The 14,959-nt window shown below is 52.0% G+C and overlaps 1 protein-coding gene across 2 annotated transcripts in view; it reads left to right on the forward strand.

Annotated features, from left to right (window-relative positions):
- The window catches only part of PRDM15 (PR/SET domain 15), a 72,831-nt gene that overhangs the window by 35,422 nt on the left and 22,450 nt on the right, over positions 1 to 14,959 (forward strand). The window contains exons 7-14 of one of the 2 annotated variants that reach the window (XM_032174678.2): positions 1,149 to 1,373; positions 2,935 to 3,064; positions 4,338 to 4,519; positions 4,779 to 4,873; positions 5,610 to 5,697; positions 6,590 to 6,649; positions 11,830 to 11,997; positions 14,104 to 14,198. In XM_032174678.2, the coding sequence (XP_032030569.1) occupies positions 1,149 to 1,373; positions 2,935 to 3,064; positions 4,338 to 4,519; positions 4,779 to 4,873; positions 5,610 to 5,697; positions 6,590 to 6,649; positions 11,830 to 11,997; positions 14,104 to 14,198 (1,043 nt within the window). The remainder of the gene's footprint in view (positions 1 to 1,148; positions 1,374 to 2,934; positions 3,065 to 4,337; positions 4,520 to 4,778; positions 4,874 to 5,609; positions 5,698 to 6,589; positions 6,650 to 11,829; positions 11,998 to 14,103; positions 14,199 to 14,959) is intronic. The other variant, XM_032753437.2, reaches the window with a different exon arrangement.

The raw sequence follows: 14,959 nt of genomic DNA on the forward strand, positions 1-14,959 counted from the left end.
TCTTTGCAGCTCTTCTTTTTAGTTTATGAGTTCTCTCTTCAGTTGTGTCTAATTTTTTGTTTAATTGATACATTGTGTTTTTATTTTGGGTCTCTTTTTTATTTTATATAAGTTTTATTTGGTTATTTTTCATAACCACTTGTTATATTTCAGCATGCCCTTGCCTTTTTTTAATGTGTGTGTGTTTTTTTTTTTTTTTTTTTTTTTTTTTTTACCCTTCTTTACTCATTTAAATGTATTTTCCCCCGGTTTTCTCCTCTCAGCTTGTGTTATTATCTAGGAATTCCATTCTTCTTGAGTTTGTGTGTGTGTGTCTGCTGACGCCCTGATGGCTTATTGCTTAATTTTTTAGTTTTCTTGGGGCTTTTATTGCTTTTGTTGTTGTTGTTTTGGTAAGCTCTTTAGCAAGGAATCTTCTTTTCTCCCCTGCCCCTACAGTGGTCCTTCCATGCACTCTGGATTGTGGAAGTAGTGTTACAGAGTGTTTTGATTTTGCTTCTGCTACGTCTCCCAGGGCTTTCACAGGTCTACGGCGCAATTCTTTTTTTTTTTTTTTTTTTGAGACAGTCTTGCTCTGTCACCTGGTTGGAGTGCAGTGGTGCTATCTCGGCTCACTGCAACCTCTGCCTCCCGGATTCAAGCAGTTTCTCCTGCCTCAGCCTCCCCAGTGGCTGGGACTACAGGCGCACACCACCACAGCCGGCTAACTTTTTGTATTTTTATTAGAGACGGGTTTTCACCTTGTTTGCCAGGCTGGTCTTGAACTCCTGACCTCATGTGATCCACCTGCCTCAGCCTCCCAAAGTGCTGGGATTACAGGCGTGAGCCACCGTGCCTGGACACATTCATATTTTCATATCTCCTTCTCAGGTTTTTGCTTTGCAGACATATGTGTGTGTGTGTCTGCTTTTTTCACTAAACTGCCCTCGTGGTGAACCTACTCTTGCTTTTACCACTTAATTTACTTTTCAAAATAGCAGTTGTGTTTGATGCAGAGGAAATAAAACAGTAGAAATAAAGTTTACTTGCCTATACAAAGGTTGGCAAACAAGATTGAAAACAAACACACATAGGAACCAGAGGCCAGGGTGGGTGTGGACGGTGGCAGTCTTCCTAATTGTGTGGTGCATTCGCGTCTCTCTTTGCAGAACATCTGTTGGGCCACTTAGAACAAGCCAAAAGCCTTCCTCCAGGCAGCCAGAGCGAGGCGGCAGCTCCCGAGAAGGAGCAGGACACACCCCGGGGGGAACCCCCTGCAGTGCCCGAGAATGTTGCCACCAAAGAACAGAAGAAAAAGCCTCGAAGGGGGAGAAAACCCAAAGCATCCAAAGCTGAGCAGCCTCTAGTCATCGTGGAAGACAAGGAACCCACAGGTGATGAGCGGGTCCCGGGGATGAGTGCCTGCGTGGGGCACAGCCCTCCTGGCGCCCGAGGGCTGGCGGGGCAGGGGGCAGAGGGCAGGGCAGGCAAACTCAGTGTAGAAAGGCCTCGTGGAAGGTAGATTCTAAGCCCTTCTGTTTTTCTCTCCATCAACTCTAGTAAAGTACAATTTCCATGTAATACATTTCACACTAAAAAGGATACAGGTTGTGAATTTTGACAAATGGATACAGCTGTGAAACCAGCACCCCCGTCAGGGTAGAGGACATTTCCATCTCGTTAGCCACTTTCCTGACTGTCTTCTGTACGAGTTCATTCCACCCATCCTGGAATTTCTCACGAGTGGACTCTGTCTGCCTCTTTCAGGCAGCATACAGCCTCGAGACCCGCCCACGTGGTTTATCTGTGGCTCCTTCTCCTTGATTGCTGAACAGTGCTTGGTCCGTCACCTGTGGGTGGGCACGGAGTTGCTCCCAGGACCTAGCTAGGGCTCATCCTTTGATTGTGCAGTATCCTCAGTTGGGTTTGAAGAGGCATTTGACCCTCTTCCAGGGTGTGCAGTCTCTGCAAGGCTCTTGTCCCTGTGGTCCTCACACAACCCCCATCCAAGACACTTGCAGCACACACCTGGTGAGCTTCACAGTGAGGATGAGATCTGATGCTCAGCCACTGGCCCCTTCACCTTTGTTACTGACACCAGGCAGTTTTTCTTTTTACTGTCTGGGATACACCAGGATTTCTTTTGTGAGAGTGGAAAGGAGTCCTTATTGCTTCTATGAATTAGACAGAATTGGGAAGAGCAGCCATCGTGGAATATTCTGAGCCTCCCCTTTTCTGCTCTGGGTCTGCAGCTTCTAGGCTGTGCACTGGTGGGCGCTGATTTAGGAGCGCCTGAAAGCCCCCTGGCCAGTTTCCCCAGGTCTCTTGTGAATGGGCAGAGAAGATGGGGGCGGGGGAAAGCGTGTCAGGTAGATATTTCACTAATTCTTACATGTGTTGGGAAGACATTTAGTAGGCAAAGTGGTAGAAACCAGTGGTTGAATTTTTTTGTGTAATCTTCCCCCATTTCATTTATCTTGGGTTTCTGGCCAGGGTCTCCAGTATTGGCGATGATGTGATCTTTAACTCTTGTACAAAATGGTTAGCTAAAATGGTTTTACTAATGCTGGCACATTTAATTAGAAACATTAACATTTCTAACTCTCTGTCAGAATTGACGTAGTAAGTTCAAAGTTTCTGGTATATATCCAAAATGTTTTTGGTTGGTATGAAGAGGGATTGAAGTAATGTTATGATGTTGTGGTTTTTAAAAAGAATAACAAATTATAACTTCAGTTTAGGCTAAGAAAAACATTTTGCTTTTCTGTTTATACTGGTAAATGTGTGGATCCCAGAATATTGACAGTTTTTTTTTTTCCCCTGTGTAAACCTCAACATTTGTGCCTACTGCTGTGGCCTGGCTGTGGTCCCCATGGGGCAGTGTGTCACCATGGTTTGACTGTGTTTGTCCCCTGCTCTTGTGGTGACTTAGCTTGTCACATCCCCTTCATACAGAGCAAGTGGCAGAGATCATTACCGAGGTCCCTCCGGATGAGCCTGTGAGTGCAACGCCGGACGAGCGGATCATGGAGCTGGTTCTGGGGAAGCTGTCCACCACGACCTCTGACACCAGCTCGGTTCCAAAGTAAGTCCTGCCCGGCACCTGGGGCTGTCCTGTGGACAGACAGTGCTGGCAGCAGCCAGGCCATTCTGGAGGGAAGGCACCTTCCCAGCAGGAAAGCCCCAGGGGAGGAGATGGAAACGGACCTGCTGTGGAGGCAGCAGGAATGTTCTGGAGCTTAGGAGTTTAATGGTGTATCCACTGTGAAAACAGCTTTAAAAAAATGCTTTATTTTGGTTAAATATGCATGGCATAAATTTAACCATTTTCACCATGTTTAAGTGCACAATTTAGTGGCATTCAGGATATTCACACTGTTGGGCAACCATCTCCCCCATCCATCTGTGGTACTTTCCCATCTTCCCAAGCTGAAACACTGTCCCCACTAAGCACCCGCTCCAGCCTCCTCCCCCAGCCCCTGGCACCCACCATTCTACTTTCTGTCTCTGTGGATTTGATGACTCTAGAGATGTCTTACAAGTGGAGTCAGACAGGATTTGTCTTTATGTGACTGGCTTATTCCACCCCAGCTCATCCATGTGTAGCCTGTGTCAGAATTTCCTTCCTTTTCAACACTGAGTAATATTCCATCGTGCATATGCCCCGTATTTTGTGTATCCATGCATCCATTGATGGACAGTTGGGTTGCTTCTAGCTTTCGTGACGCTGCTGTGATAAAACACTTTGCTATTTGAATTTCAGTAAATTTAACAGCTTGCCCTGTGTTTTAGTTATGATTCGTGGGTTATTTTTACCCTGGAGTTGAGTAAGTTGGTGATCATTTTTTTTTTGGCCCTTTTTGGATCACCTCTTATAGTTGGCAAAAGTAATGTCAGAAATGATGTTACCTGTTTATTTATTTATAATCTTATTGCCCAGAAGAGTTCAGGTGGCTTACCATCAAAAATACGTTTAATAGGGAAAAGAAGTTTTAAAAATCAGGTTCAGATAATATGTAAAACAGAGGAGAGTTAAGACAGAGTGACAAGAGCAGAAACAGATGTGGTTATTCTAATTGAGGCACAAATTGACCTCCATGCTTTCTGGTGGCCAGAGTTAGAGCACAGTCAGGTGTGTGGCTGTTGCAGCTAAAGCTGCCTAATGTCATTATCTATTCAAGGTGTCCCTTTCAGATGCCCTGGAAGCTGGGAGTGACGCCCGGGTGCATTCCCTCCTTTCTCGCATACAGGCTCGGGATTAGCTGGGAAGTTTTGGAAGGAGGCCGTTTCCATGCTGCTTGTAACCTGGAACTTTTTTCCCACCTGTCTTTTCCCAACTTATTGACGTCCCCGGGCAGGTTCACCAATCATCAGAATAACACCATCACGCTCAAGAGGAGCTTAATTCTCTCGAGCAGACACGGCATCCGGCGCAAGCTCATCAAACAGCTCGGGGAGCACAAGCGGGTTTACCAGTGCAATATCTGCAGCAAGATCTTCCAGAACAGCAGCAACCTGAGCAGGCACGTGCGCTCGCATGGTGAGTCGGCGCGGGGCTGGCGCCCGGGGGCCGGGGCCGGGGCCGGGACCGGGGCTGGGAGGACAGCACGGAATCTCCCCTCCTTGGGTCGTCTTCCACGAGCTGCGCCAGTGAGAGGCTGCGGTTGGTGGGCGATCATTTCTGCAGTCCCTTCGCACGGAGGGAGTGAGGGGGCTCGTGGGGCATTTCCCCGGCGGGCTTGCTTCTCTCGGTAAATGCTCTAAGTAGTGAATGAGCTCTCTGTTGGTTGGTTCCTCAGGTGACAAGCTGTTTAAGTGCGAAGAGTGTGCAAAATTGTTCAGCCGCAAAGAGAGCCTAAAGCAGCACGTTTCTTACAAGCACAGCAGGAATGAGGTGGGTGGAAACAAGCCCGGGGTTCTCTTCCCAGTTATGTGGACGACACAGACAACTGACCAAATCACCATGTTGCAATGAGAAGAAAGAATCCCAGGAGGGAGGAGATTGAGTAGGGGCTGTGGGGGAGGAAGGAGAGTGGGCTAGGGCTGTGGGTGCCCAGGTGTCCCTGAGAAGAGAGTCCCAGGAGGGATGAGAGCGGGTGGGGGCTGTGGGGGAGGGAGGAGAGCTGGCGAGGGCTGTCGGGGAGGAAGGAGAGCGGGTGGGGGCTGTGGGGGAGGGAGGAGAGTGGGCGGGGGCTGTGGGGGAGGGAGGAGAGCGGGTGAGGGCTGTGGGGGAGGGAGGAGAGTGGGTGGGGGCTGTGGGGGAGGGAGGAGAGTGGGTGGGGGCTGTGGGGGAGGGAGGAGAGCGGGTGGGGGCTGTGGGTGCCCTGGCGTCCCTGGGCAACCTGTCAGCCCCTGGTCCCTGTCAGATGCCCACAAGCGCAGCAGGAAGAGTCAGGAGAATGGGGGTGTTTGGCACTGGGAGTGGGGCTCCCTGAGTGTGGGGTTCCCTTTCTAGGGCAGGTGAACAGCAAGAGCAAACATCCTTTGTGTTCCTAAATAGAGCGGGAGGGTGGTGGAGGTCAGAGTCATAACAGACACAGGCGTGGAGTCGCCCTGGCAGCACGTCGGGGGCTCGGCATATGTGGACTCTGCACCGGGCCATCTCACTCACGGCGTGTCCCTCTGACCAGGTGGATGGCGAGTACAGGTACCGCTGCGGCACTTGTGAGAAGACCTTCCGCATCGAGAGCGCGCTGGAATTCCACAACTGCAGGACAGGTGAGGGCGCCAGTCAGGTCTCCCCTCGGCCGCTGTGTAGTACGGATTCTAGATACGCTGCGGGGGCCGTGGAACTTCAGGCCGAAGTCAAAATTGTTTTCATGAATAGACAGCCTCACTTTTAACATTTCCCTCTGTCCATTTTGCTTCAAAGCAGTTGTTATCCTAAAGATACACACATGGAAACTTTCCAGTAAAAAGGGATTGATTTTCTTCCTGCATTTGTCAGCCAAGCTGCGTATGGCCCCACATTGGAGAGCATTGTAAAGCCGGGGGCCGTTCTGGCTAAAAACAGGGAGCAGCAGTGTCCGATGTTTTCTAGGGCCGTCTGAGGAAGAAAGGAAAAGATCAGGATGATGGCTGGAGGAGTGTGAGCGCTGCCTCGCTTGCTTGCAAAGCTTGTTCCTAACCGCGAGCCCTCCTCCATCCACATCTCCTGCGGCATCCAGGGTGGAACGGGGTTGCCACTGCACGCATCCTTTTTGTTCTGAGCCTGCTTGTGTGCGCCAGCTTCCAAAAATAAAGCATTTTCCTTGTGTGAGGCCTGAAGCCGGGTGTGCCTGGACCAGCCTGTAGTGGAGAGGTGGCCTCTTTGGGCCTGGGGGGCGTCTGAGGCCCCTGTCTCTCTGGCCGCAATTTGCTGCTGGCAAGTAAACAGACCAAAGGAAAGCAGACACCACAAGGAGGCCAAGGCCGTCCTGCCGGCTGCACTTCTCCACGTGGCCCGAGGACGCCCCTGTATTCTGCAGTGATGACGTGCACCCTCTGGGATGTGGGAGTCACGCCTTCCCCATTCCCAGTGGTGGGTGGCACTGGAGGCCCAAGCAGTGGGGGTCCCCAGCGGGGCACAGAGGGATGAGTCACTGTTGCCTTTGTGTCCCCCTCTCTCTAGGACTCATAGCACACCCTGGAGAGGGGGGGCCCGGCGGCAGTCGGCTTAGAGACCTACCAGGTTAGCCTTCGACGCCCACCCCGTCCTTGTCCACCTGCTCTATGTCTGTCACTTGCATCTCTGTGTTGTTCTTGTTAAGGTGCCACCCGCCCCTGTGTTGAGAACAGGGCACCTGCAGCAGCGGACTCCCAGGGGCTCTGACCAGGGCTGCCGCACGTGGGCTGTGTGAGAGGCCCTGCTCCCCTGCCGCAGCTGCTGGGGGCGGGGGGCCCTTGGTGGGGTTGGCTAGTTCTACTCTGAGGGCTCCTGTTTGAAACCAGGGCTTGGTTCTTCCTCCCTGATGCCTTCTTCCCCAGGTTGGACTGTTCCGAGGGGCAGGAATGAGTCATGTTTTGCCTAAGCTTTAGCAGCTCTGAAGGATCCGTGTCTGGCATGAAGTGGCCTCCAGAAGCTTCTGGATGAATTTCCAGTGTGCTGCACCTCCTGCATTTTAAGCCCTCCTATCACAAGAATTCCCAAGAAACCTGGGGCACAGCCCCCTGAAGACTTCCACTTAATGCAGCCCCGGCCAGACAGATGAACCTTCATCTTGTTTGCGAACCTCCCCGTGGGGTCCCCGCAGTCCTGCGGGAGTGTAGCAGGCAAGGGTTTCGGGGTTCCCAAGAGTGATGCTACCATCTAAGGTGCTTTGATGAGGCAGACTCAAGGTTGAGGAAGAGGCATTGCCTTCTGTTATTTTTAACTATTTCTCTGGACCCAAATAAAACAAAGTACTAGAAGCGGCTAAGGCAGCAGTGGCTTCCTGTCAGCCAGAGGTGCTGTTAGGCCAGGTGCTGGCCTTTGTTAGTGACCCAGAATGCACAGAGCACCAGGGACCTGCATCGCACCACCTCTTCCCCGAGACGCTCTAGTTTCAAAGGTTACCCGTTTTAGGCTGAACAGAAAGGATAAAAACCTTGAAGTGGAGCTTGTTTGCATAATATATGATTTGCATGCTCTTATACTTATTTATAGTATTGAAGTTAAGAGAATGTGTATCTTCCTTAGACAATTAAACCAAGAATTTGTACAATGTGGGGGAAAGTTTTAAAATGTTACAGTCTTGTGGGTTTTTCTGAGGCTCCCTCCACGGGACCTGTTGTGGTGCCTGTCCTTGTGGTGTGACCAGGTGCTGGTGTAACTCATCTTCGTGTTCCTTGTGCTGTGTCTGACCATAAGTACTGTGCTACAGAATAGCAAAGGCTCACGTCCAGGCCCTCAGGCAAAATGTGGCCCACTAGCCTCCCCCAGTAATCCCCTCTCCATCCCGGGGTGCGCTGCTCCCCTCTCCCTTCGTCAGACCCCAGTAGGCAGCTGTTCTCAGTGGCTCATTTATTCAGACATAAACCTAGACCTCCTCGGCGCAGGGTTATCGGAGGGAGAAGCATTGTTGGGACCCAGTGCCCATGTGGGTTCCTGAACTGGCAGTGAGTGGGTGGCTGCGGGAGAAGCCACCCTCGGCTTGGCAGAGTTATCCAGGACAGCTGGGGAGTGGCCTGAAGTAGGTTCTCTTTCCATGGTCAAGAGGGGCTTGCGAGGGAGAAAGCTGAAGCTCTTGGCAGCACCATTGCCTTCCACGGGGCTGCAGGACTAGTGGAGCCACCTGCCCAGGAGGGGGTGCTCATGGGTGCTGTTTGGCACCTGCCTGGGAGGGGGCCTCACTTGTATTGGTTGGTACCTGCCTGGGAAGGAGGCTCACCTGTATAATTTAGTCCCTGCCCGGGAGAGAGGCTCATCTGTGCTGTTGAGCACCTGCCCGGGAGGGAGACTCGCATGTGGTGTTTAGCACCTGCCCGAGAGGGAGAATCATTTGTGCTATTTGGCACCTGCTCGGGAGGGAGGCTCACCTGTGCTCTTTAGCGCCTGGCTAGGAGGGAGGCTCACCTGTGCTGCTCAGCAGATACCCAGGAGGGAGGCTCACCTGTGCTGCTCAGCAGATACCCAGGAGGGAGGCTCACCTGTGCTGTTCAGCACCTGTCTGGGAAGGAGGCTCACCTGTGCTCTTTAGTGCCTGGCTAGGAGGGAGGCTCACCTCTGCTGTTCAGGAGGCCCAGGTTGAGGGGAGGGTGGTGATCCGATGCCACAGCACTGTAAAGGTGTGGCCTGTGGTGATCCGGTGACACAGCACTGTAAAGGTGTGGCCTGTGGCGATCCGGTGACACAGTGCTGTAAGGTGTGGCCTGTGGCGATCCGGTGACACAGTGCTGTAAGGTGTGGCCTTTCACAAAGCCCTTGGCTCTAGTGGTCCCATTCCTAAGAATTCATGGTAAAGAGATTTGACGGAAGAAAACAATCTACATTACTCAAGATTCCATCACTAAATTATCTACAGTGTCAAAGACAGCAAAGTGAGTTTTGAGAAGTGAGCTGGATGGAATATCATGTAGCCATTAAAGTGATCATGAAAATGTCCAGCGTTGTAAACACGCACACCACAGACACAGCGCGTGAAGGACGCATACCATGTGGTTGTGTGGATCTGGACAGAGCCCATCAAATCTTAAGCCAAAACGACACTGAGGGCAGTGGCTGTATGGATAATGTTTCACTTTATAGAAGGAAGGCAAGCAGAGTGTTAGGCTGGGACTCAGCGTGGCATCTGTCACGGTGCCCCTTTTATGGCCCAGGTGAGGATGGCTCTGGGCTGAGGTCATGCTGCGGGTGGGGTGGGATGTGGGCAGGGGAGCCTCGCACAGGGCCACCTCTACTTGTTCAGCCCTGGCAGAGGCCACCTCCCACTGTCCTGCCATGGTCGGAGCTGTGGGAGGGGACTGTCCCCTCCCAGCGCTTCCCCTGTCCTGAGGGTGGCACCCATGGGGCATAGATTTCTCCACTGCTGCCTCCTGTCTTCGCAGATGGCCATGCCTTGTCCGTTCCCAGCTGGGAGGAGATGAGAGCGCCTGGCCCTCCCAGGGGAGGTTGTCTGCTTCCCTCACCCCCAACCTGGGCCGCACATTGGGCTTACCTGAGCGAAGCCAGACAACATGCGGAGGCCCAAGGCCCACCCCAGAGAGTCTCATTTTGTGAGCCCTGGCCAGTGAATCTCTGCCTGGCGGGGGTGGAGAGTGGAGGGTGTTTGCCCCAGGGGATACCGTCGGCAATGTCTGGAGACACCTTGGTGGGGAGGGGTGCTCCTGGCACCTACTGGGTGGAAGCCCGGCATCTGCTCAGTATCCCACAGGGCAGCCCACAACAAAGGATCTGGCCCAAAACGCTGAGGCAGGGAAACCCTAGACAGTGGGACCCTCAGACACTCTGTGGCAGCTCCCTCGGGCGGCAGAGAGGGAGAGGCGCAGGGCGGCTGCTTTGCACAAATGGCAGCTTTCAATGCAGTTTTGAGGATTTGTATATTTGGCAAACACTGAGCCTGGGAGCTGATCCGTGGGTAAGAGCCCAGGGGCCCAGAAATGCAGTCCGCTCTGGTGCCCCGCTCCTGGGTCACCCGGCTGTCACGTCCTCCCACGTTGGCGACGCAGGGAGAAGAACGCAGCTCTGCTGGGCCCCAGGGTCGCCGACAACCGGTGAGGCATCTGATGGATGGGGGCAGGGCGAGGGGACCTGGGGCTGATGCTGCAGGGTGAGGGACTGGGCAGTGAGGACCCCCCGGGTGCCTGTGCGAGAGTCGGAGGGACAGATGGCACTGGGGGGCTGTCAGTGTCCTGGGCGGAGCAGAAACCACAGTTTGACTGGCTACCTTCCAGGAGGGGCTGGAGATGAGGTCTGGGATGCAGGGATGTGGGTGTTTCTGGAAGCTTCGTGGACTGTGTGTGGGCATGTGGCTGTGTATTTGTGTGGTGTGTGGATGTATTTGTGTGGTGTGTGGATGTATTTGTGTGGTATGTGGATGTATTTGTGTAGTATGTGGATGTATTTGTGTGGTGTGTGTTGAGTATTTCTGTGGTGTGTGTGTTGAGTATTTCTGTGGTGTGTGTGTTGTGTGTGTGTATGTGGTGTGTGTTGAATATGAGGTGTGTGGTGTGTGTATTTTTGTGGTGTGTGTGTTGAGTGTATTTGTGGTATGTGTGATTTGTATGTATTCATGTGGTATGTATTTGGTGTGGCGTATTATATGTGTGGTATGTGTTCAGTGTGTGTGTGTGTGGTGTATGTATGTGTTGTATGTGTTCAGTGTGTATTTGGTGTGTATGATATGTGATTGTGTATTTATGTGTGGTGTGTGTATTTGTGTGGTGTGCTGAGCGTATGTGTTTGTGTTGTGTGTGTATTTGTGTGTGGGTTGTGTGTGTGGTGTATGTGTTGAGTATGTGTTGTGTGGGGCATGTGTGGATGTGTGTGTTGAGTGTGTACTTGTGTGGGGGTGTGTGTTGAGTGTGTGGTGTGTGATTGTGTATTTGTGTGGGGCATGTGTGTGGTGTGTGTATGGTGTGTGATTGTGTATTTGTGTGGGGCATGTGTGTGTGGTATGTTGAGGGTGGTGTGTGTGATTGTGTATTTCTGTGGAGCGTGTGTGTGGTGTGTGTATGGTGTGTGATTGTATTTGTGTGGGGCGTGCGTGTGTGGTGTGTATGTGGCGTGTGTGATTGTGTATTTGTGTGGGGCGTGTGTGTGTGGTGTGTATGTGGCATGTGTGATTGTGTATTTGGGGCATGTGTGTGGTGTGTGTTGAGTGTGTTTGTGTGGTGTGTGCTTGTGTGTGTGCTGAGGATTTGGGTGAGGGGGGGAATATGGGCACATTGATGCCCGCCCACGGGGAAGGAGTCTGGGAGGGGCCACCACCAGGGATCCTGGGGGCAGGGGCGGCCACATTGGTCGGGTGGTCAGTTGGTGGGGTGGTTGGTTGGTTGGTAGGTAGGTCATTCTATCTGTCAGTCAGTCATGCTGGATGGAGGGTGCAGGCCCAGGGGAAGCTTTGGACTGGGCAGCTTTCCTGACGGAAGTGGAGTCATCGTCCCCAGGTGCTGTGGGACAGGGTGGCCTGGGAGGGAGGCGGCCGGCATTGCTTGGTGATGAAAGGTGAGCTCCGTGTCTGCTTTTCAAGCACTGGGGTTCCCATCTCTGCATCGTGTGTTCCTGGGGTAGACAGTGTGTGACACACAGGTGCTGTTTTCTTCCTGGCCACGCGTCCCTGTGACTCTCATGCCCGTCACCCGCGCTTTATTGACGTTCAGGCCACACGTGCGTGCCTGCGTGAGATGTTATTTACCTCAAAATCGTTGTGTGTTTGTTTGCTCTCTGGACAGATGACAAGACGTTCCAATGTGAGATGTGTTTCAGATTCTTCTCCACCAACAGCAACCTCTCCAAGCACAAGAAGAAGCACGGCGACAAGAAGTTTGCCTGTGAGGTCTGCAGCAAGATGTTCTACCGCAAGGACGTCATGCTGGACCACCAGCGCCGGCACCTGGAAGGTGAGGCCGCCCGCGCACCTGCTGCGGGCCGGGAGAGGCAGCTCCTGCGGGGTGGGGCGGGGCGGCGTGGAGCGGTCAGCAAGGCCTTTGGGGAGCAGTTTGGCACCACCTGCTCCTTTGCCTGGAAACGCCCGCCATCCGATGGGCTCATCCTCTTCTGAGAACCCGTCTCAGGAGAGCAAGTCGCTGAGACACAGGTGTCAGACCTGCTATGCGCAAGGGGAAACAGCTGGAAATACCCTAAATGTTCCACACTGGGGAGGGAGCTAAGACAACCGGACGATTTGTAGGGTCGAGTGTTTTACTGTCATTAGAAGTGTTTTTTCAAAGATATTAGGTGTTGTGAAAAATGCTTTCAATATGACAAAGTGGGAAAAACCAGTACAAGATCAACTAAGAGCAGCAGCCCTTCAAACACCTTTTCGTTAAAATTTGGAAAAAAATTATTTTATAATTACAAATGAAGCATATGCTTGTTGAAAAGAAAATGTGAGACCACAAAGTCCTGTGTAAAGTAGAACCCTCCTGGGCATGGTGGCTCATGCCTGGAATCCCAGCACTTTGGGAGGCCGCAGCTGGGGGATCACTTGAGGCCAGCAGTTCGAGACCAGCCCAGGCAACATAGGGAGGCTCTGCTTCTACAAAAAATTAGCTGGGCATGGTGGCACATACTTGTAGTCCCAGCCACGCAGGAGGCTGAGGCAGGAGGATTGCTTGAGGCTGGGAGGTCGAGGCTGCAGTGAGCTGTGCTTGCACCACTGCTTTCCAGAGCAAGACCCTATCTCAAAAAATATATATAAAAATGAAAAACGAAGTATAACCATGTCCGTCCAAATAGGCATACACATGTGCCTTCTTCCCTTTTTTAAAAAAACAAGGCTGGAATTGCATCCTATGTACATTTTAGCACTTTCCTTTTTTACTTGACTCTTTACTTCATGTTGATTCATAAAGACCCACAATGTTTTTCTTTGCGGTTCCTTGGGTGGTATACTCAGGGCCTCTGGAATCAAACCTGGACTCCACTTAGTGACTGGGTAGCCTTTAGCAAGCTACTATGCCTCGGTTTTCTCACCTATGCAGGGGAGATAGTACTCAGACCTGAACCCCTAGCATTGCTGTGATGGTTGAACCGACCCTGCTCTTGAAACTTCTCACACAGGACCCCGCACATGGCAAGCGCCCATAAATGCCGGTAACTGTGGATGCTGCCAGAAGTCAGCTGTTTCCAGGGACACAGTGTAGCTGGGTTGCATTTTACAGTTTAATGTAACTCGGGTCATCTTCTGTGGGAGTAAACTCACGTTTTTGTGACTGTTTTATGGATTTGTCCCTCATATCGGAGCTTAGTCTAAGCTGCGCCTCAGACTCCTGTGTCTGTCACGCCGGGAGCCTTTGGAGAACGGTCCATTTGTCCAGCGTCCAGCTTGCTGGGCATTGTTAAGTCCAGCTCTGCACTTACACCTGGCCAGGCAGAAATGCTCCCAGAATGGGTCGGCAGTGTAGAAAGAGATCCTGAGAAGTGGGCTTCTCTCTTTTGGTCAAAACTTACCTGTTTTGCGTGAACATTTAAAAGTCTGTCTTGATCCCAATTTGGAACAATATGCCTCAAAACCATCAAGGTTTTATTTACCAGCCTGATGTTGATTTGACTAATGTTAATTTGCGAGAGATGAACATTAGTATCTTTTAAATAAAAAACGCCTGCCCATTTCACCATCTATAAGAATCGTAACTTGGCTTTGGGCCTTTAGATGGAGTAGAAGTGCCTTCTTCCATAGGAGCTCATCATAGCTCACCACCTAGGAACATTTAGCACTCGATGCCATTATATTTCCAAATGTTTCAGATGCAAGAACTGTCTCTGCAGATCCCACGTACGTTGTGCCATCTCCCTTCCTTCCCTGGGGCTGCTTCAGGAATGGTGGTTAGTGCTGATGCCAAACAGTGTGAAGTGATGTTACTTACACTGCCACGCTTCTGTCCCCACTGTGGGCAGCCCTGGCCTCCCATGCGCTGGAAAGGACGCTGGTGAAGTGGAATCTGATGGACCTTCGCGTGTTCTGTGTGTATTCACTGTCTTGCTGGTGGGGTTGGCAATTTCAGGAGTGCGGCGAGTGAAGCGAGAGGACCTGGAGGCCGGCGGGGAGAACCTGGTCCGCTACAAGAAGGAGCCTTCCGGGTGCCCGGTGTGTGGGAAGGTAATGCTTGCAGTCCACGTCGGAAGCTGAGATGGAAAGCACATCATTTTCTTCAGTTAAGACTCTATGAGCTGTACTTATAGAGTATTGCAGGGAAGATTTGGGGGGTAACGATGGGTGCTCAGATTGTCTTAAACTGGTGTCCACCCATTTTAAACACTTGCCATTTGGATTTCTTTGGTACTTAAGATGGGTTTCCAGTGAGTGGGCTGAGAAAGAAGGGTTCTTCCTGGACAGCCTCTTTTCCTCCTTGCCATGATTTTCCACCTGAGCTGCTCCCTGGCTCCCGCTTTCCCGTATAGCGTCGTTGAGACAGTGACCTTGTGGTCAGGACTGAAGCACAATGAATGAGGACGGCGGGGGGGGGGACCCAGTGGCTTTATTTTGCCTATCAGTGCCGGTCTCCTCTGTGCAATGGATGGCTGGCGTTCTGTAAGTGGAGCATGACCGATCCCATGGCAAGTGCTCCCAGGCACGTTCAGTGGATGCCCGGCGCTGCCCAAGAGAGGAAAGGGTGATGTCATCCATGGGAGCACATCGATCTGAGGGCTGCGCGGTGAGGGGGCCATCCTGGCAGTAGCTCAGGATTCAGACACCTGGCTGCTTGGCAGAGATACTGGATCCTAAACATCCAGCAAACACGCTGCCCCTCCCGGGAGAGCCCAGGGCCCATGCCGTGGCCCTCACAGCTGTCAGGCTGCCATGGCCCCAAGTTCTGTGCATAAGCACCTTGGTTGTGACTGGAGGTGGCATCACTTCTT

This window comes from Hylobates moloch, unplaced genomic scaffold, assembly GCF_009828535.3.
Source record: "Hylobates moloch isolate HMO894 unplaced genomic scaffold, HMol_V3 SCAFFOLD_14, whole genome shotgun sequence".
NCBI classification, from domain to species: Eukaryota; Metazoa; Chordata; class Mammalia; order Primates; family Hylobatidae; genus Hylobates; species Hylobates moloch.